The sequence below is a fragment of the Aythya marila genome (genome assembly GCF_965140915.1).
Source record: "Aythya marila genome assembly, chromosome: 1".
NCBI classification, from domain to species: domain Eukaryota; kingdom Metazoa; phylum Chordata; class Aves; order Anseriformes; family Anatidae; genus Aythya; species Aythya marila.
Genome location: NC_139042.1, coordinates 118,749,266 through 118,771,108, shown reverse-complemented (window position 1 = coordinate 118,771,108; position 21,843 = coordinate 118,749,266). Strand labels below are relative to the sequence as shown.

At 50.5% G+C, this 21,843-nt stretch overlaps 3 protein-coding genes across 11 annotated transcripts in view; 1 reads left to right on the top strand and 2 right to left on the bottom strand.

The window, feature by feature from the left end:
• Positions 1-619, top strand: part of NME7 (NME/NM23 family member 7) — a 93,310-nt gene extending 92,691 nt beyond the window's left edge. For all 4 annotated transcript variants that reach the window (XM_082769547.1, XM_082769549.1, XM_082769550.1 and 1 more), the window contains exon 12: positions 176-619. In XM_082769547.1, the coding sequence (XP_082625673.1) occupies positions 176-208 (33 nt within the window). In that variant the 3' untranslated portion in view covers positions 209-619. The remainder of the gene's footprint in view (positions 1-175) is intronic.
• On the bottom strand, positions 251-14,010 carry ATP1B1 (ATPase Na+/K+ transporting subunit beta 1). The gene is made up of 6 exons (XM_082769585.1): positions 13,723-14,010; positions 11,818-11,946; positions 5,247-5,402; positions 4,260-4,444; positions 2,349-2,429; positions 251-1,680 (listed from the first exon to the last, which is right to left on the bottom strand). The coding sequence occupies exons 1-6, from the start codon at positions 13,820-13,822 to the stop codon at positions 1,414-1,416; spliced, it is 918 nt and encodes a 305-aa protein (XP_082625711.1). The 5' UTR covers positions 13,823-14,010; the 3' UTR covers positions 251-1,413.
• A 3,153-nt stretch (positions 14,011-17,163) lies between these two features.
• Positions 17,164-21,843, bottom strand: part of LOC309882473 (uncharacterized protein) — a 126,280-nt gene continuing 121,600 nt past the window's right edge. For 4 of the 6 annotated variants that reach the window (XM_082769616.1, XM_082769614.1, XM_082769618.1 and 1 more), the window contains 2 exons: positions 19,827-19,968; positions 17,164-17,794 (listed from right to left, as the gene is read on the bottom strand). In XM_082769616.1, coding sequence (XP_082625742.1) covers positions 19,846-19,968 — 123 coding nt within the window. In that variant the 3' untranslated portion in view covers positions 17,164-17,794; positions 19,827-19,845. The remainder of the gene's footprint in view (positions 17,795-19,826; positions 19,969-21,843) is intronic. The other 2 variants (XM_082769615.1, XM_082769619.1) reach the window with 1 other exon arrangement.

Below are 21,843 nucleotides of genomic sequence, written 5' to 3'. Positions count from 1 at the left end.
CTCAGGGCGAGGGGAGAACAAATACTTAACCCCAAACCGCTCTGTTATGGAGCAGAAGCATCGTGTATTTGCTCAAAGGTGGCAGCAGCGCTTGACAGCAATCCCAGTGCGCGTTCCAACCACCTCAAGCTCGGATGCTCTGGAAATGATAAAAATGTATTTTGTTTTTGACTAGGTGCAGTACTTCTTCAAGATCCTGGACAACTGAGAGCCTCTATCCCCACGCAAAGCAAAAGCCGTGGACACCAAGCAGTGTGTTCATTCATTTATTTGTCCAATGTTTCAACCTGACTGAAATACAAGATCAACAAGAGCACTGTACTCCTGGCTATTATTACATGTTAGAACATAGAGTTTTGCACTTCAGACAACATTTAACACCATTCTATGGGGTACTGCATTGCTTTTATAAAGTTTAAAATAAAGATTTATTTTCAAACATGTGACTTTGGTTTATTTCATACATTACACTTTCTTGCAGAAAAAATAAAATTGTACAACTGCATAAATATAAAATTCGTCCACCATGAAAATGGTTAAAACATTCAATAAAGACATTAGCACCACAGTGTGCGATGCCTCCAGCAGGAAAAGAAAAAAAAAAAAAGAAAAAAGAAAATATACAAAGCAAAGAGTTATGCCTATCACCGAGGGGAGTGATAGTCTGACCCAGGTCTCTCACACAACATACTGGAGGATGAGGGAAAAGGTGGAGAGAGAGAGAAAGAGAGAGAGAGAGAGAGAGACAGCATTCGCTACAAGCACAGTACACAATCATTTATTCTCTTTAACTTCACTTAAGTTAGTTTCCCCTGCCACCCCTCCAAATAAAATACCCTAACACCACAGAAAAGTCAGAAGCCTTATGGAGTGCTGTTAAATATAGTCTCACAGGTGGGCCTTTCTTTTAAAAGGAACAAAATAATTAGAAGTATCATGCCAGTTCTAGTCCCATTGAGTATTTACACCTTGGACAGCAAAAGTCTTTGCTCACGAGAAGTAGAAAACAGATACAATACATGGCTTGAAAAATGACCAGAGTATGCACCTATAGTACTGTACACTAAATAAAATACACAAGGCAGCAATACTTAGGGGCCAGAAACACTGCTTACTACAAGTCAGTTATGGAATCATAATTTACAGTAAAAATGGGCATGTCCCAAGGCTCAATTTTGTTTTCTTTTGTCATTTACAGTAGAATAAATATTTGTCGCTATTGCTACACTTTGTTTACATTCTAACCTAGTAAATGCAGAAAGCTAGTGTAAAGCATATAGATTACGTGTAGGTCCCATACGTATGACAGTTTGTTCAAGACTAGTAGGTTTTCTTTTTTGTTCTTTTTTTTTTTTTTAAACCTTTTTAAATGGCTAGGAGGAGGAGAGGGGGGAAAGAGAGTTGTGCTTACAATCAGCTGCTTCTTATGTCAAATTTAATATCAAAGCGTCCCTGGAAGCGGTCTTTGTCGCTGTACTGGATGTTCTGCCCGTAGGCCCTGCACTCCACGCGCACTTCCACGTCGTAGGTCAGGTTGGTGAACTGCACTGCCACCAGCGGCTGCAGGTACCGCGGCTGCAGGAGCTTGCCGTAGTAGGGGTAGTACTGCAGGGCAAAGCCGGAGTAGCCTCCCATCCCGTAGTACTCCACTGTGCCTATTTTGTCTGCATCTTCTTCTCTCTGAGAGATGGGCAAGAACAAGAGATGCTCGTTATCCCAGCGCTGCATTTTGCAGCTGTTTTCCCACCATCTGCTTTTCACCAATGCTGCGCGCTCTCTTTGGTCACCACCCATCCTCAGCCTGACAGCACAAGGACCGTCCCCATAGTGGAAAGGACAGTCATGAGCTGTCCTACCAGCAGCTGCAAAGGAAGCGCCTCCAAGCGTGTATCATCCAGGAAAAGAGCTTTTTTTTAAAAAAAAAACTCAGCCACTTCTTTGTACATAGAGAGGACACCACAGCTGCTTGTCATACCAATGCACCATCTGTGGTTAAAAAACTAATGGAACAAGAAGCCTCTGCTGTTCCTCAGCAGTTCTAATATTCAAGGTAAAGCATCTCCGCCAGAGCCATTTTTCAACCATCCTTGCTAAGAACTCCAGCGTATCACTTGGAAGCTATTCTGAGGATCCCTTTTACTCCTTGGCCCTGCTGTTGCCCCTCTCTGTGAGGAGGAACAACACTGCTGTTGTTCCTTCCTCAGCAATGACATTTTGGGAAGAGCTCCCAAGTGAAAACCACCCCAACTGCCTGCAGGAAGGCAGAGCGAGGAAGCTCCGGCTGGACAAAAACTCGGGGAGTCCCTGCCTGCAGTATGCTGATTTTGCCTTCGTTGCATCTCACTTACCTTGGGAGCACAGTGCACGGGGATGAGGTACGGGTTGTATTTTGCCATGACCTCTGCAGGAAGGCTTTCGTTTACCGGAGCCTAGAAGAAACCCAAACCAAGGCAACATTACACGCTGAACGCCTCTTGGCAGCAGCAAAGCTCAGTGGTACCAAACTAACAGCTAACGGGGATCCCTTCCAGCTCAAGTTCAGAGGCAGCAGCAACTGGTGCCTGTTCCTGGGAGGACACGCAGCGTAACACAACTACATGAAGCACAAGTTAACCCACGTAAAGCTGCTCTGGCTGCCAAAGCAAGCACTTCAGGGTATTTTTCATTTCACTGAGGAAAGCGTCTCATGGTAGAGCACCAGCTGCCAGCAGGGTTTGTGCAAATGTCACGCAGTGGCAGAATGAGACGCTCTGCTGGAAGCTTTGCTACCTCTGCGCCAGGTGAGTGCAGTTAGGACTGGAAAGCGCAGCGCGGAACAATAGAGGCAGGCACACCCTGACGTTCCCCAGCTTTGACATCACCGGCACGGAAGGACAAAGGCTCCAAGTGTCTGAGGGAAAGCTGGGAGCGTCAGCTCCGACGTTGGTCTCTTACTAAGAGGAGTTTGGCTTCACTTGTGTTTGGCAACACCAGAGCTGTAGGGTCCCTGATGAAGCGTGGAATGGGGGAGACGAGGACTGCCTTGGACACGTGCGCCATTCCTGAGGGAAGCGTGTGAAGTCATACCTCCACCAGACCCTGCTCTCTAACGCAGCCCGGAGCTCTGCAGAGCCCTGTGGCAAGGAATGGAGGCAGGCACTGACCCCTTCTCTTCCCCGATCATCAAACATGCGCCATCCTACATCCTACAAACATTCCTGCCATCCTACAACCGCCAGGTACCAAGCACAGCATGTGCCTGTTCTAATGCACCTGCTGTTGCCACCCAGGATCAGATGATTCAAAATTCAACTGGATTTTAGCACAGCGCAGTCCCCTTTATAAAACATGCCTCAAAACACGTCAGCTGGCCAGTCAGTACCCTTCCCCCTGCTCTCAGAGACACTGATGGTGGTGATGAAGGCTGCTTGCCGCACCATTTGCACTGCTTTCCCCCCAGAAGACGGAGAGGCGTGTTTTGCACAGTGCCTCGTTCAGGAACACGCGCTCTGCTGTCGAGTCCTTACAGAACGTTTTAGCATTTAAACGTGCTGGGGAAAAACCTGCAAGTAAAAGCGGTTCCTGTGCAGCTGAACTTCCTTCAGCGTCAGTGCACACCTGCTATCCAGCCCAGCCCGAGCCAAGGGTGACAGCAGACATAAACCAGCATTTCTGAAGCTGCATTAGATCACCTAAAGATCTCCTCACCTTTCCTGCAGTAAGAGCTTTGCCAAACTCTCCGATGTAGTTTACGCTTTACAGACATGTATCAGCCTAATGCCTAATGTAGCACTACTCCATTTAATTAAGTGGTTTTAGCAAGCCAGGCAACTCCGCACTGCCTGAGGAAAGAACGGAGAAGATGGAGGCGTGACACAATTTGCTGAGCTCATTACAGACATGGTAGGTCTGCAACGGTCACGCAGAAGCGCAGGGTTAAAGTGGGTTTTACCAGCTGAAGAGAACACTTCCTCAGAGCAGGCCATTAGCAGGCTCTGCGAGTCACCAGGCAGTTCACCAGCAGCTCGTGCTGTCAGAGCTCACTGCTGCTCGCCATAAGCTTGCAGTGTGCAGTTTGCTTTTTAAAGAAACGTACTTTTAAAGCCAGTCATTCAAACGGCCTCACAGTCCCCCCACTGCAGAACGGGTTTCATGCTTATCTCCCTCCAGAGACAGAAGCGCAGGCACAAATTCAGTAACTGCTCCAGAGCCACAGCAAATCTGCAGCCAACTCCCCATCCTTATCAGTAGCTCCTGTTACAAAGGGAAGGGATACTTGCCTTAGGTTTGAAGCCAATAATTCTGTTGAGCTTGACGAGGATGCATGGTTTGCCATCCTTGTACCCAAAGGTGGGATCCTGTATTCCAGAACAGTTTTCCAGCCATTCACGTTTGAATTTGCAGACCTTCTTCTGGCCTTGGGTATCGCTGTATGGTCCTCTGTCTTTGTAATCCATAGGCATATCTGCCATGGTGGAGGAACGGAAAAACAAACGTATGAAACTCAACCTTCTGCTCGTCAGGAACAGCTATATTTGTGCTTCACCATGCCGTCGGGATTTCCCACTTGCCCAGGCAGGTGACGCCACCTTCTAGAGGCTGACAGCACAGACCTGCACCCAGCCACTCCCCCACACGCAGGCTGATCGCAGACCAGCAAGTCTGTGGGGGCTTTGTTTTCTATCTGAGGCTTCCTACAGGCTACCAGAGAGCAAACACATTTGCAATTCGCTGGCGCAGAGATTTTTTTTTATCTGCTTTTACGAGCGGGTCTCCCTCAGATTTCACATGCACGTCTCACATGAGGCGACAGTCTGATTCCCCATCATTGCATATAATCTGTTAAAGATTAACATCTTCCTGATGCTTTGCTGCATTGCATCAGGAGGACCGACACTGGCTTCAGCAAAGTCACCTGCAAAATTCCCCTGTGGCTTGCAGGGAGGATATAAGGTCAGTGCCAGGCGCTTTTGAGAGTCAGCTGCACCTTTGGCCAAGTGAAATCTGCAAGTCCCTGGCCACATACCCATTGCAGTAAGCTTCTTAGGTACGTCCCTGGCCAAATGTGGTCTGTCTCAACTAATTGTTTAATGAGCAGTGATGCGACTGAAACCAAAGTCTACCAGTTAAAGTTTACCAGCGTGGCTCTGGTAACAATGCAAGGAACAGCTGAAGACAGAACACCGCTGCTAACCCTCCTTTTTTGATGGGCCTGACACAGAGGCACTGGTCAGAGACCTCAACCGTAGGAAACCACCCAGACTTACCCCCGCAGTCCTGAAATATGATGTTTTCAGTTTGCTGATCAGCGCTGTAGTCCTTCAAGAACTTCTCAAGATTCTTCACGTACGGCTCGTAACTTTTAGAGTCGGAGGCAGTGAAGGAAATTTCTGTCTTTTGTACCTGGGGGACTTGGGTCAGTCCTAAAGAAAGCAAAATCAGAAAGAAAACATTAGGAGCTGCACAGCCTCCGGGCAATGCTACACACACCGAGAGCATAAAGCGTTCTTACTAATCTGCATTTTTCAGACCTCAGGACTTGCACAAAACAAGCTCACTAGAGGGGAGGTTCTGAAGGGCTCTTATCTCCTCTTTCCAACAACAGTCTGGAATATTCGTCACGGTGTTTGCATCACTAAGCAGATAAAAATCACAGAGGCAGAAGGGAGGCTACAAGTCAAGGATTTTCTCCAGAAAAACAGCCAGCCGCAGGCCCCCTGCCCACTGCTGCCTCCTCCCTGAGGGCAGAAGGGAAACTGTGTGAGAGAACATCACACAACCAAACTCCCCTGGAACGCTTCTCCAACACGTGTCCCTAACAGGGTGCAATGCTACACGTTTAGGGTGCATCGGGGATGCCCATTCATCAACCCCTGCAACAGCAGACGAGGGGGGCTCCCTAAGTTAGGTATGGCCTCTCCACATTTCCCTTGTGGGATGCAGGGCAGGAGACATTTTCTCAGTGAGTTCATCAGCCTGATCATTTTGACTCGTCTTTTCACTCCTTAAACATCATTTCTGGCTGTAGAAATAGCATCCTGAGCTCTATAATCAGAAACACACCACCGAGCAAGAAACACCTCCACACAGGAGAGACGTTCAAAAGACTGCCCTACATTCTGGGCTGAGTAACCAGCTCCAATTTCGACTTTCGGAGGATGAGTAGAAAAAGAATGCATGGGCAGAAGGCACTGGATACAAGTAATGGCTGCGGATGATGAAAAATGCCAAGCCCTTTGCTTGTCATTATGGGACTTGGAAATAGCTGCTCTTGCGTGAAGCTTGGGTCACGTTTTAATTGAATGCATTGATGCACGGCTAACGCTTAAGCTTAAAGTAATGGGAACTGGAGCTCACGCTGCCTTTGCGGCTGCCACTGTAATTATTGAGGTCTCGACTTGTGTTCAGTTTGTCATCTCCACTTTAGCGAGAACAAAAAAAGGAGCAGGGGAGCAGCATTTGCTTTGACAGCAGGTCTGTTGCCAACAAGTTCCTCCAGCACAGAACTCGGGCAGCTTAGCTGGCTGGCCCCAGCCCACAGGAGCTTGTGACTCCTGCCGTTTTTCCAAAGCCACTTGAGTGCTTCTGCTTAGTCCCTCCTCGGGCCAGCTCACCACTCCCCTGCCCACTGAGGTGGAATTTGTAACCCGGGACAAAGATTAGCTTTGTTCCCCTAAACGCAGCTCTGAGTAGCCAAAGATAGCGAGACGTCCAGCGAGCAGCTTGCGGTTTCGAGTTTTATTCCAGGAAGCAGCGCTGCCCTCTCCAATCTCCCGGTGGTACGAACAGGCTGGGGCGAGCGTTACAAGTTTAGAAGCAGCTCGGTGCTCCACCAGCAGAGTTAGGGCTCACCCTACGAAATCAGTTGAGTTTTCAATCCCTTTTCAATTAATTATTTGCTTTCTTGCTTCACAAATGGTTATAAACATATAAACTGTGTTCAGTCTGTGCTGCCAGCCTCTCCTTGCATTTATAGCCCGCTAGGAAGCAACAGGCTGAGAGTCGCTTCAAGTGGCTATCTGGGTCTGCCTCCTCCAGAGTTCAGGTTACAGTTATCATCTGCGTGTGTAAATATAACATTCAAGAAAGCTCAGCCAGGCCTTAATAAGCTTTGGCCAGGCAGCTGAACTATCGGCTGCGCTGAGGACCCCTGGCAGCAAGTCCCCACCCCTGCTTTTTATCTTATCCAAGGCAGTGCAGTGCGTAAAGGCACCCGCGCAGGCGAGGCAGAGGTGAGGGGAAGGGCAGCACGAGCACCTGCGGAGGCCCCGGCAGCCTGGCCACCAACATGCCCAGCCCAAAGCCAGTCTTCTGGCCAGTGACCTGGAGAACAGGCTCCCGACACAAAGGGTCTGCCTTTGGGACAGGTCCACACCCGGGTGCCGATGTGCAGAGCAGCACTCATCAGGCAAACAGGACAATCCATGTGAAGATGAAAGGTGCTTTATCCTGATTCAAAAAGATCCATCACTGGTTTTCACCACCACTTCCATACTCACATGCCTGTGACTGACTGCACGGAGCCCTACGCACAGACTTATCACTTATTTCCTTCCTTGCCATCCCTGCTGTGCCATCTCTATGTTCATATCCAAAATAAAAGCTTCACTACCAGTGAACCCTTCCTCTCTGAAACACTTCTGCAGCCCTTCTGAAACCTTCTCTCACCCCTACTGCGAGAACTGAAACAAGTAAGGAAAAAAAATAAGGAAAAAATTTACCAAGTTGAGCCATGCCAGAGCTACCTACCAGGGGCCAATAGGCACGTAAGGAAATATGCAGCACTAATGAAGTACAGGGATGATTAAGCTTCTTAGGGACTTGAGCACACGAGGAAGCCATTCATGAGCAAGCTCTAGGGGGAAAGAAATGAAGTCTCAAGTGTTCCCATAGCCAGGAGTCCAAGCAACGCTCCCTCACTGTGCAGTGATGTCCTGCTGGCCGCGGTTCGTCTCATGCTATCACCGGAGAAGCACCAGTCATGTGTAGTGATGCTGCTGCCCACAACATGGAACAATCAAGTCACTGATTGCTAGGAAAACGGTGACAGAGCTGCTTTTGAAATACTATTTCCGCAGTTGCCTTAGAGGACACTGCTAGGAAGTCAGACTGCTGTTCGCACTGGACTGACACCAGCCACTAAGCAACGAACGATGCCTTGACTTAACAACACGACGCCTCTTTTTGTTGGCTAACTCCGTGACTGCATCAGGATATCTAAAATGAAGCAAGTGTGAGGCCATTATTTTTTCCAGCTCCATTCTACTTCCATAACGCTGTTGCAGACTAAAGTCACATTTATCCCATTTCATTTAAAACTCAATCCCTACACAGACCTCGTCGCTCTACGCTGCAGGAGCAAGACTTCAGAAAAACGCGTCTGGAGGGTGAAGGGGAAGAAGCCAGGAGCTGTAGGTCAAGCTCGTTATTAGGAATGGTTGTGCAAGCCTGTAGTGACAACAGCTGCTTCATCACGCTGTGCTCACTTCCCAGCACCACGTTCTCCTGGTTCACGCTGTGTCTGAGCACCACTCGGGTGACACAGATCACCAATTTAGCAACCACTACACCATCCCTACCCAACGCACCCCCGCCAGCCTCGCTCAGTGAGGACGGACTTTGAGAGCCCCCACACTCATGGATGTCCTTCCCAGCTCCTAACCACTGCCTGCCTCACCACAGAAGTGCAGAAAGCAGGTGCAAGTTCTCTACAAATGCAAGGTCTGCTCAGCTGGAGGCAGGTTGTGTCTCTGGAGCTCGAGATCCAGGTATTTCTCGTACTCTGGTGCTGCGACAAGAGGCAGCAGCAAAGCGTGACTCGACAGGAGGTGGCACTTGCTCCTTGGGGCTTTCCTGTCACTCTCATTTCCACCTCCCAGATACTATCTGAGCTAAGTAAGCCAGCTGGGGAATACACACCACACCAGCACTGCCCAAGCACATCGTGGCAAGATGGTGTTTAAACCAGCAGGGACACGAGGACATGAGATCTCCTGACCCTTTGCAGCCACTCCTGAACAGCCTCAGGCAGCTGTGGGCTCCCCCCCCACACCAGCTGTAGGGCAGGTGGACTGTGTTCCGCAGGGCAAGCACCACAAGATGGCAGGATACACAGCCCGATTTAGATTGGGTCAGGAAAGAAAATGGATTCAGGGAAACACTTGGCACTCTGTGTTTCAAAGGCAATTCCCCCCCCTTCCCCCTTAGCAGGGTAAGGGCTGTGGCAAAGCAGAGCCCGAGGCACGGCACAGGTGGAAATGTACCAGGAGCAGGGGCTGTCCCCGTGGCAAGGGCTGGACAAGGTGAACTGCGCTGCCCCTTCCCCCAGGAGGGAAGTTATCCTGGAAATGCACAGCCAAGTGGTGCAGGAACCAATTAGCATGTTAATGATATTTAAAAATAGCACTTTATGGCTTTCAGTGCTGTGCCCCTATCAATAACTCAATGAAACATCCTGTAGCTTCTGCCACTGTTAGTGAATTTGTGTACTGCAGAACAGGAATGAGATTGCAGCAGCCCCTACAGCGTTTTTTTTCCTGCAAACCTTGAAGGAGAGGTTCATGTGAGCCCAAGACGGTTAGGGAAGGTGCAAACTGAAGGGACTTGCCCTCTAGTTTTCAAGCTGCCAATATACTTGGCTTGCAACTCTCCCCACAAGAACCAGGAACTAGAATTGCACCACATTTTATTTTTAAGTAGTTCACAGTCCGCACAGCTCCCAGTTCATGGGAAGTTCGATGCTCACTGTGTACATGAGCAAGCGTGCTAATCGTCAGAAATGCAGTTCTGCTTGCAGTGCAGGAGACCGCAAGCAGCATGGGAACACGGGGACTGCTGACCTCCCGCAGGCAGCGGTGCACAACTCAGCACAGCCTCGATAAAGCCCTTGTTAAAAGTTTATTTGGGCACATTGTGGTCTAATGGGTGCCGTGCTGCAGGGCTAGAAACAAACTTGACATTGACAGCACACCTCACGCAGGCTCATCCACACTGGTAGTAAGTCAGATGATGGCTTGCCAAGGGCCCTGTGCTGTTAGCAGGTAAGTGTCCCCTTTAAATGGTATTCATGTGCCATTACAGTGGGTTTGAAACCCTTTCCAAGCAGGCTGCCATTTGTTCAGGAGTTAGATTTTTTTTTTTTTCTGGTTGATTTAAGTCCTGAAAGCCCATTTCAAACTCAAAAGATCCCCCAAAGCCTTTTCAGCCGTCCTCCATTTTGCTTCCTATGGCACCCACTACAACAGCATCTTGAAATTCTTTTTTTTTTTGTTGCTGTTGTTGTTAAAAAAAAGGACAAAGCTCAGAGAAGTGGTGCAGTATTTAATTAAGAGACAAAACCCTCTGCAGGCTGAGATCTTGCACAGAGATTTTACTACCAAGTTGCTTTGAAATTAGCTTTGGGTAATGGGGGTTTGCAATAATTCTAAGTTACCTAGAATGAGTAATTATGTGACATCAGGCTAAACAGCATGTCTGTCTGGATGTGACCCAAGATCCAGCTTCTTTGCTAATTATTTCATGTCTGGTAAGACCACTGGGCTTCAGCGGAGGAAAAACACATTAAAAAAAAATAACTCTTCCACCATTACCCATGTTAGTCTTCCAAATGCAGCTAACAGCTCTGGTCAGCACCAGTGACAGTTTAGTCCTTCCTGCAAGCATCAGAAGCCTGATGCAGAGCTGGATACAGTGCTCCAGACAGCACTTAACCCAGCCATGCTGGTACCTTAAATGCCATATACTAAGACAGCAATTTCAGTCTGTTTTGTTTAAAAAATGCTGGTGGAAAAGCAGTTATCTGAAAAAGATGATTCTCTGCGGAGATTAGCACCATCTGGTGAAGGCAACGCTCCCCGTGCTGTCAGAGCAGGGAACAGTTGCAGCATAGCAGCACTGCAGACAGTGGGGCTGTAAAACACCGTGTGACACTAGAGCCAGCTTCTGCAGCTACAAGCCGTCAGCCTCACAATTGTCACTTAAATACCACCGTTATTAAAAGCTTCTGAACTGTTTTACAGAGCAACTGGAGGCAGATCATTACCATAGCCAGTGCCAAGCAGCCTCAAGGTCATTTGCAATGTGGGCAAGCAGCAGTTGCGCAGCTCCCTGCCACGCTCCGCGCGGCCGCTGGCTGCGGCAGGAACCAGCGCAGCAGAGCCTGACCTGCGGCAGTGGCTGCTCACCCCGTCTGCAGCAACAAGAGGGGGGCTCTCAGCACATTTGCACCTCGAGCAGGGGCTCCTGTTTTGTCTAACAGAGAAAGGCCGTCCATCAGGAGCTGCCTCTAACCCTCCCCACTCGACATCAAGGGAAACAGCCCTCTGCAGATGCCGTTACCTCCTCCGGCTCACACAGCAGAGCTCAGCATTAACCAGCACAATTCAGCAAGCACATCCACAATTGGTACTGCCCCCTCTCTCCCTGTGCACCCCAGTTTCAAGGATGAAGCCAGCATTTTCCCTTTGTCCCTTCATTTTCCCATAGGAGCGCAGTGGCTATGAAGAAAAACTGAACCCAGTTCTGTCACAGAGCTCATTCCTGAGCAAAACCTGAGCCTCACTGCATCATTTCTGTTTAGGGAAAGGGGAGAGCAACAATCCAGGTTCGAGTTCCTCTCCGAGAGGAGGCACACTCCATGTGATGCAACCTTTAATTCTGTCTGGATTGCCTTCGATTTCCCGTGCTGTTAACACAGAAGGCTTAGAACATACCCACCCCCTACAAATATGTGTTGCAGCAACGAGATGCTTATTTCATCCTCCTCCTGGAGGTGAGTAACCAAACCGCCTCCCCAGAACAGCTTGCACCCGGGCCAGCACGGGCCTCCTCGTTAGTTACCTGGAGGTGCCACTCGATCCTGGTATTTGGGTTCAAATTCACTGACGGTGAGCAACATCACTTGGATGGTCCCAATGAAAATACCTGCCAGGCAACCGTAGAAGATGACATAGAAGAGGAGGATCTTAACTGCAAGAGAAAACAAACGGAAAGATGAATCGAATCAAGCCCCAATTAATTTGGGATCATAAAGGGTGAGGATTACAATGCGTTCTCCCATATTTTAATGGATCCTTTGGCTGACCAAGGCTACCACAAGGTGCCAGGCTTTCAGCAAAGCACCAGCCCAACGCAAGTCAACGTGCTATAGGCAGTGCTACACACTCCACACCACTCTGGGCGTCAGAGCTATTTCCACAGAGCCCAGAGAAGCTGTTAGATTCAGGTTTACAAGCATTGGTCAAGTGTGACCTCCCTAATAATTCAGACTCTGGCCTCCACCAGAGACAACAGAGGCAGATTTTAGGCCCAAATCAGCACCAAGGCTCAATCTCAAATGCAGGCAAGCACTTCAGCATGTCACAGCACTCCGCATTTACCAACCTTGCGCATCTACAAAGGCACGCCAGCACCGCTCATACCAATTAAAAACTGAATTATGTAATAATGAAGGACTAAATTTAGTTTGGGTCTGAAAGGAGATGCCTAGAATAATCCTAGCGGGGGGGAAGAGCCTGAGAGGCAGCGCAGCTCAGACTCTGGGTATCGGTTACCAGTTTACAGGGATTATCTCAACTGATTAACTGCACAGTAACACGCCGTACTAGGCATCACCAGGCCGCCTACAGGAAGGATAAGCCAGCCCATGCCAAGCAACTAGGGGCTAATCAGGCTGCGGGAACAAGCACTGCAGCGAGGAACACTTCAAAGAGCCTGCTCGATCCCGGCGTCCTAGCCTAATCGCGAACGCGGACGAGGTTTACATGGAGGACTCAAGGTGAACAGATACAAGGGCAGGGGAGGAAGCAGTAGTGAAGGTATTCCTCCTCTCCTGAGCCCCATCACAAAAAAGCTCCATCAGTGGAGAAGCCTCCTCATTAAAGCAGCCATTTCTGGTGGATTTCGTTTTCCATTTGTGAAAGAAAGGATCAGGAGGGCCAGGCTCAGAAAGACACTCCATCCTCTCGTCTGCCGGAGAGCGGGGCGGCAGCCATGGCTGGTGAGCAGAGCTCGGTGCGGATCGCGGTGCTCCAGGAGTTAAAGCACTCTTTGGTATCCAGGCAGCGTAAAGCAAATGGTCGTGACGTCAAAGACATTTGGAAATTTTTTCCAGAGCACGGTCATAGGAGGTGCTGTTGTAACAAACCAAACACTAATGCTGTTGTCCGCAGCGTAACGCCTTTGAGTTTTTGTAACATCAAAAGGCCGGCGCTGGGAGGTAGCTTATTGAACCGGTCTCCCAGCCGGGATGCTCCTAGCCCCAGAGACACCTTAAAGGTCACGGTTTCAGAACAAACACACGGCAACCCAGCGCGAGGGGGTTGCGCCACACAGCTTCCCACACCAGGTAGGCTTATGACGGAGGAACGGGACGGCCAGCCTGCAGGTTGACATCGCTCCTAGGCGGCTGGGCACGAGGAGGGCTCGCTCTGCCTCCGTGCTGCGAGCATTGCGGAGCCTCGGGCGCAGCGGGCACCCATGGGTGCGCACCCACAGCCCCATTCAGCTCACGTAGGGGCAGGGCAGGAGCCCGCTGCGGTCCAGCAGAGCCAGGGCTGGCACCTGGGGCTGCTCCCTCACGCCAGGGCCAGGCTCAGCATCGCGGGGCACCCCAGCACCCGCGGGGGGCTCCGGCAGGGCCCCGCTGCCCTCCCTGCGGGGCGAGGCAGCGCCAAGGACGAGGCGCCCTCACAAGGTCGCCCCGCCGCCGGCTCCCCCCCCTTCATGCCCCCGTCCCACACTCACACCAGCTGCCCCCGGTGCGGCCCAGCAGCTCCTTCTTCTCCGAGTTCCAGATGAATTTCTTCCAGTTGCCGTCGCCGTCCTTGGCCTTCCCGCGGGCCATGGCGAGCGAGCGGGGGGCGGCCGAGGGGATGGGGAGAGGGAAGGGGGGGGTGAGCGCTGAGGGGCTCGGGCGGGCTCCGCGGCACCGGGACGGGCTGCGGGGAGGGGGCTTGCGGGGAGGGGAGGGGGCGCTGGAGGGGGTCCGGGGGCTGTCGGAGCACGGAGGAGCGGGGGGTGAAGCAGCGGAGCCCAGCGGGCACGGAGCGGCCGCGCTCGGCGCCCTCCGCAGCCCTTCATATAGGGCGCGGGCCCCGCCCGCACGGCGCCGCAGCCACTGGCAGGCGGCGGGGGGCGGGCAGGGGAGGGGACGGGACGGGACGGGAGGGGAGGGGAGGGGGCGCCGCGCGGCACCTGCCGGGATGGTGTGTGTGTGGTTTTTTTTTTTTTTTAATATTTATTTATTTATTTATTTATTTATTTATTTATTTATTTATTTATTTATTTATTTATTGAGGAGGGCGCAGCCGCCCTCGCAAGGTGACCTTCAGGGAGGGGCCGGCCCGATGATGGGGGGGGGGGGAAAGCTGCGGCACCCTGTGGGGGTCCCGGCCCCGCAGCTCGTTGTGAGGGGACCCCAGGAAGGGGCAAAGGGCTCTGGTGCAGCCTTGGGATCCCCATCCACGATGGAAGTTCACCAAGATGCCCAAGTCCCACAGTGTCATGACACAGCTGAGTCACACGTGCAGCCCGGCTGCCGTGCCCCACTGGGATGTATTTACCTCTGAACTTCCTCCTGGTCACGACATGGCGCCCCGGTGTCTTCCTGCTGTTAAGCTGCAGGCTTGCTCTGTCAGCCTTCCCTCCGCCCGTTCTGGTTGCTCAGGAGGCTAGGCAACCGCACGCCAGCCGCCCCACTGTCCCCAGAGGCCAGCCCCAACATGGGGCCCTTCTCCAGGCACCCCATGGCCACCACACACAGCCAGCCCCTGAAGCGATCTGCTCAGGCCTGATTTTTTGGGCTTTGGTCTGCTGGGAATGGGCACCTCGAGGTGATGGCACCCTGCAAGGCTGAGCATGGCCTCCCCATGCCTAGGCATGCAGCTGGGCTCCTCAAAGCCTCGTGGGGTTAGGAAGAGGAGTTTCACACGGGAATCAGTGCACCCAGGGGCAATGTATGCTGAAGGCTCTGTGGTATATCATGTGTGGTCAGAGGGAGCCAGCCAGGTGTGCCTCAGGGATTTCCAGCCTGGGTCCGGGGAATCGGCCCTCAACAACATTTGTGCGGTGGAAAATGGCCGATCAGATGGCTGAGGACAAATGGCGTCTCCCTTCTGCATGGTGGCTGGTCAGAGCTGGTCTTTAAAGAGACCTGCTGATGGTGGGCGATAACGAGAGCAAACAGACAGCAGTATCTGATACCCGAGTGAACATCATCTGCCGTGTAGGGAGGACGTATCATTTACAAGTTAAGAAGGCTGTGATTACAATCAGGCCAATAAATAGAGGAGCACCACAGGAGGAACAAGCGGTCACTTTTAGCACCCAGCGCCATTGCTGCTGTAGCCAAGGCCGTGTCTCAGCCGCTGGGCCACCAGGCCTGCCGGGTCACTTGGGAGCAGAACCTGCTCTCCTCCTGATGCCCTGGGTGCTGTTTTTGCTTTGGCCCCCTACCCTACAAAAACACCACACTGGGAATCGTGTGTAGGTTGCGGTGTGGTCACCCAAACACAAAGCCCGCTCCTTAGCCTACCTCATGGATGCTGTGTCCAGCTTTACCCTCGGGTCAGGACCCATCTCATCCAGTCTGCCGGGTACAACCCCTCACAAGCTGGTTCAGGGCAGGTGGAACAGCAGCAGCTAACGCAGCCCTCCCTGCCCTCTGCCCAGGCAATGGGGTCACCCAAAATGAAGCCAGCATCAGGTACTCAGGCAGGTTCATGGTGATATCCAAATCAGAGAAGAGAAAGGGACTGCGCACTCTCCCACAGTGTTAGTTCCTGAGGCCACAGAAAGTGAGTTTGGAGAAAGCAACTCGAATGAATGATCTGAAAAACCTGAGCAGTCGTATCACGGTTACAGACTAAATGGCTACCCAGAAACACGATCTTCCCCCGAGCGTGTTCTCACTCTCGCTACGGGAGCTGGTGGTGCCTGTGGGAGCCAAGATGCAGGAGCTCCTGGCTTCATCACTGTTTGTTTAAGGATCACCAGGAAACTTTCTCCTCTTCCCGCAAACGTCTCTATTACTGTACAAATACACAGAGAAGTGGGGTTGGCAGTGCCAGGGGTACCAGATCCCCGTAACTGCACAGGCTGGGGCATGCAGGATCTGGAATGGGCAAAAGGCACTTCATGAGGATTGCACAGCACTTCTGCAAACCCTTTTCCACATCCGCAGTCCCATGGATGCTTGGGACACGCACTTTGCTTAATGTTGGCAAATTATCCTCTCAGAATCAGCAGAACTAATAGGCAACAGGGTGCCATATTTTATTCAAATTTACCATTTGTTCAGCTGCTCCGATATCAATCAGGCCGTCTCTAAGGCCACCACTATATGATCTGATTTTTTAAGGTGATAAGAGCCTCAGGCAACTTTCGAAACTGCCAAGAACAAAATGTGCAAAGATATCCGTGTTCAGATTAACTGCAGGAGGAAGGACAGGGCCGGGGAAAGCTGTGCACCGGCACCAAGGAAAGAACAACACGCGAATGGACTTTGTTAGGGGGTTATCTCAGCGCCCTTAGGAGCTGGTGCATGAGGAGCTCTCTGGTTTTCTCCAGTGGGTTTGGGCACAGCCATCTAATGACGAGATCCCAGCTTCCTTTGGGTTTCCTGCTTTACAGGAGACCCAAAGAAAGCACCTCAGGCGGGCAGAGGTGTCTCACTGCAGTGCAGGAGGAGGGCAGACACAATTACTTTTGATGCAGCAGCAAGAGAGAAGAGCACAATGTAGAGCAAAGCCAAGCCATGATTTATCCAGCTTGGTGACTTGGGAAATGAGACTGTGCAGCTGATGGTGACCGGCAGAAAATTTGGGTAATGTGTGATCTAGAAACATCTCTGACGGTGGCTGCGGGCTGTGCTGCAACATGCAGCGGAGGAAGGGGAGAGGCTGGCTGTGGGGAGGGACTCTCACCGGCTGCGGGACCGAGTGCTAATTATAAGATGACAGAAGTGTGCAAAATGGCCTTAAGTAGTTACTATTCGTGGGCTGCCGCTGCAAACAAATGGGGCTGGGCCTCCTCGCGCTGGCATGCCCGGGAGCTGGAAAAGGGCAGCTGCTCAAGAGCTTGGCACCAAGCCTGCATCACACACAACAGGTGAGAGGGGGCGAGGAACGAAACGGGTGGCTAGGGCTGCTGCAGCCCTGCAGTGCATGGACTGTCCTCTCTCGCAGATGAAAAGCAAGAGGCTGCATGGCACACGGGCAATTTGCACCCCTCTGGGAGCTGCAGGAGGCCTTGAAGGGGACAGGAGCAACCCTCAGTGTCCCCGCAAGGGGAATACCAGCATGTGGTCCCCTCAGAGCTTCCCAGTCCCACAGGGCACTGCCTGAGGCCTGCCCTCTGATTTTCTGCTTTGGAGATTCAGGGGAAACCCAGGAGCTGCTGTACATTACCTCATCTCAAGTGGGGTCTGTAGTGTCCCAAAACACGGCGTGACAAAAATAGCTTTCCAGTCTTCTTCCTTCTCCTCCTTGTCCCCCACAGATATGGGGTCACAAGAGATTAGGCTTACAGACATATGTGTCTGGTCCTCTGAGCGTGACAACACATTTGAATTATCAGATGGAGCTATGCAAGCTGAGGTAACTAAGTTCAAAACATTGTGAACTGTAAGCCCTGAGAAAATAGATATATACAGAATATAAATATAAAAGTATATATATATATAAATAAATATATACGGAACTGACCTCCAAAATCCAGCCGTGTTCTTTTCTCTAATACAAGCTTGATGGTTGTGTAACATCACTTGTAGGGGTGTCTGCACAGCTCACCCTTGGCAAAATGACACGGACAACAGCTGCTAAGATTGAAAAGTCAGTGTAAACACCATGCGTGAATGGGAAACCCAAAACTGTCTGAGGAAGCATTTACCCCAAACTGATCTTGCTGCAGGGGGAAACAACCATCAGACCTCAGCTGATCATGCTGAAGAAGACACCCACCATCAGCTGGAGTAAGTGGTAACCAGGGAATGACAGAGAGAATTTTGAAACAAAGAAGGTGTCAATCTGAAAAGATGTACACAAGAAGCACCAAAATTTGTAAGGGAGTGGGGAGAGACCCAGTGAGCAGCAGTGAAAACCCAATCTAGCACCGACGGCGGTCACCCTGCTGGCATCACACCTCTGCCCAGACCCAGCGCAGCAGCCTCCTGTCTGTGGGACTGCTGGTGTCCTGCTGGGCTGCCTTCCCACCAGTGGGTGCATGGAGTAGTTGTAGGGAGCAGCATGGGCACCCCTAAAGCAGGAGTGGCCACAATCCCAGCAGGAGCAGGTTGTAAGCAGGGGAACCCACATTCCCAGAAGTGACCCCTTTTGCTGCAAAGAGAGGGGTGGGTGTCTGTGTGTCTGGGATGAATACTTTGGAGATTGGTTATAGAAACATGCTGAGGAGCTTGTAGGAATGTATTAGTGTGTAACACTGTGGTTTAACTGTTGTGACATTGGTCCTGAACATATAGTTCACTGATTGTCAGGTAATTACACATTTCTTAATCAATAAACCACTTCAGCCCCAATTTGGTTTAACCAAAAAAAAAAATATAAAAGTGGTTGTTTTTTTTTTTTTTAATAATTTTTTTTTAAAAAAAGATTTTCTTCAATCTTGGCAGGGGAAGGCCTGCATGCTCAGTCAGTGAGAAAGCATTCGCTTCATGGTGAACTAGTGGTGAAGCAGGGCACTGGATGGTTTCTAGGGTGGCCTGGCAGGCAGGAAGGTGGAGACAGAAAAGGGGGATGCGTGACAGACAGTGCGCTGTGTGCCTGGTGTTTGATAACCGGGGCAAATACCACTGGTGGACAGTATAGAGTTGCCCTGGCTGAGCACACCCACCGGTGGTGCAACTTGCCAGCTATCAGCATAGTTCTGATGGAAGCAACGGCGACCTGTTAAGGCAGCAGTAGCCAAACCATATTGTCAGACTTTCTCTTTTTGGCTGGTGAGGGGAAAATTACCCTAATCTCACTGAAGATAATATGAAAATAATTTCCTGCAGGAAATCCACCCTGTTTTCACACAGGGAAGAAGCATTACCCAGGAACTAGCTATGAAGTTGGCAAGAAGAGCACAGTTCTGTGCCAGTGGGCACCCGGAGCCCTTACTGGAGCAGCAGCCAGCTTTCTGGTACCCGGCCACCAGCCCTGGCAACGACACGAGCTCCTGATGCAGCCAGCATCTGCACGGCTGGGGGAGATAAGGAGCCTGCATCTGCACGGGACTGATTCAGCTTCACCCCTGCTGGTTGACACAAAATGGCTCCTATCGGAGACAGAAGCAATATGCGCCATTAAAACAGGTCATCATTAGTTTTCTGTCTTGGCAGCAAGACTGTAAGGTTTCAGTCTCTGCTTGCTCCTGACCATGGTTTGTAAGAGGTTTCCAGTGGTAGGTTGTGTTTGGGCACCAGCCTGCTCGGCTGCCCCAGTTAGACCTCTGCTGTCTCCAGGGCCAGCGTGTCTGGGACTTCCAGCACTAAACCTAGTCAAAGAATGAGAACTAAACAAACTCCAAAACTATTTTGAGGCCTGCTCTAATACTCTTTAAGAAGACAAACAAGATCAGAGTGGAAAACATTTCTATCTTTAGCCATCAGGAGCAAGACTTATCTGAACAGCTCCACACAGGAGTTGGCAATGGGAATGGGTAAGTTAGGGTTTGACTTGTTCCTAAACATCTTGTTTTAATTGTTCTGTCAGGGCCACAGTGGGATTTGCAGTGCCTGCCAAATGCCCTTCTCTTTCTTCTCACGGGAGGTCTTTTCCCTAAAACAACTCAAAAATGTCTATGATGATTTTAAAGGTTCCTCCAGTGCTGTCCACACTACAAGTCCTTACCGTATGAAGGTAGATCACCCTACAAACTGGGGAGCCTGTTGTCCTCTGTTGGCTCCTTGTTGGTCTTTGCTTTGGTTTGGGTTGTCTGGTAGGACTGCAGTGTCCTGAGATGACCAGCACTGCCGAATGGCTGCACCCTGACCTGAAACACAATAAAGAAATACAAGAAGACATTCTGAGTGGAGAATCTCTCACACAGATATGGCTTCATTCTGCTGGCATAAATTCAGTGTTGTGGTAGTCACACTGGAGTCTGAAATCATGTTTTCTCTTTTAACTGGTCGTGCATGGACCACAGCACCTCACACAGCCTCATTGCCAGTTGGGAAAGGCCCCACATGAGAGCCATTAGCATGCAGGCCAACAGAGGCAAACACACACCTAACAGGATTTTAAAACCTGCTTAAGTTTTTCTCATAATCAGTGGGAATTAAGGGCCTGACCTGTGCGGTGTATTCAAAAAGCCAGACGGGCCGCAGTTTATATATTTAGATGCTCGTGTACCTTGGAAAATCTGCTTGTAATTTCCATGGTTCAGCCTTTCTGCTCAAATAGGCAGGCTACCTTTGACGTGGATATTTGTGCCAGACCCATGACAAAGCTGCTATGGCACAACGGGAGTTGGGCCCTTGTGACACTGGTGTCTACAGATGCCTCACGTGTTCCTCAGGAACGATCAGTTCTTGCTGAATACGAAACCACAGGTTACGACAGGGAAGTGAACACCATGAGCAAACCACTCCATCACGTCTGGTCTAACAATGCGACAGGTAGAGGACAACAGCACATGTGATACCTCTGCTCTTATTCACACGAGGAAAACCTTTTTCTGTTATTTAAACACTACTTATCGATTGAATAACACAAACCCTTGCAGCATATAATTGTGACAAGACAAGGACCTCAAGACACAAAGTTTTGAGTTGCACTATTTTCTCACTGGAAACCCTCCCAGAATACCAACATGAAAATCTACTCTGCTCCGTACAGAGTATTCCCCAGGCTAGCAGGATTGGGGACTGAATAGAAATTCCCTTTTCTCCCCACCCGTATTTCCTTTTGAAAAAGGAGTTTCTACTGATAATCAAAGATTAGCTATTACCAGCTGATGTTCAAAGCACTTCACATACAATACTCAATACTCACTTCACACTCAATATGATAACAGCCCTGGCTAAACAGTTTTATTACAAGCTAGTTTTCTCAATTTCATACATAAGAACATCAGACTGGCCACACCTGGAGCACACCAAGGGGCCATTTAACCCAATGTGCCTTCTCAGCTGTGGCCAGTAGCAAATAACTCAGAAGAAAGCCTAAGAACAGGGGAAGTACAGAGTGACCGATGTGACCTCCCAGGTGCCAGCAGCCTGCTGCCTTGGGATTTCCCCAGCCAGGGAGTACACTGACAGCTAAGGGTGTAGTCCCAAACCTAATCTGTCTCTCGTTTAGGAGAAGCAGTTCGTATCCAGCACGTGGCACCTCGCCCAGCTCAGCAGTGGGACTGCAGCCTCTGCAAGTAAACCTTAGAGGCCAGTAATTGCGCAGAGGTGAGGACAGGTTTCATAGCTACACACTTGAGGAGCTATAACCTGCACTGGGCTTTGCGCTATTACTTGCCATCGTGGTTTCAGTCAGAGGGTTTAAAGGTGTCTCTGGTGTCACTACATAAACCACCATCAGCTTCAGGGGGCCCAGAGATCAGCCTTCCCATGGGGTGAGCAGCACGAAGTGCAACACAGACTTCAGTGCCCATGTGTTAGAGTGTGTGATGTGTGAGGTACCTAGCTATGTCTTCACCTTACTATCATTGTGGTGTTTCAGCCATCACCTGTATGGCAACGCCACCAAAGAGCATACTAGCTAAGAGTATAAGAGTATACAAAGAGCTCTGAATCTCCCACTTGGAGTTTTCTCCTCTGAACACAGTCACAAAGCACATACGAACTACTCCACTTTTTGTTTTTCAGCTGAGATGACCAACTGAGGTGGCCTGCTCGTCACTCATGGTGACCCA

Coding starts and splice junctions, on each gene's coding strand:
- ATP1B1 (XM_082769585.1), bottom strand. CDS start 13,822: ATGGCCCGCGGGAAGGCCAAGGACGGCGACGGCAACTGGAAGAAATTC. Junction 4,445..5,246: donor CATATTTCAGGACTGCGGGG/GTAAGTCTGGGT, acceptor CCACCATGGCAG/ATATGCCTATGGATTACAAA. Junction 2,430..4,259: donor TTATTGGCTTCAAACCTAAG/GCAAGTATCCCT, acceptor GGTTTCTTCTAG/GCTCCGGTAAACGAAAGCCT.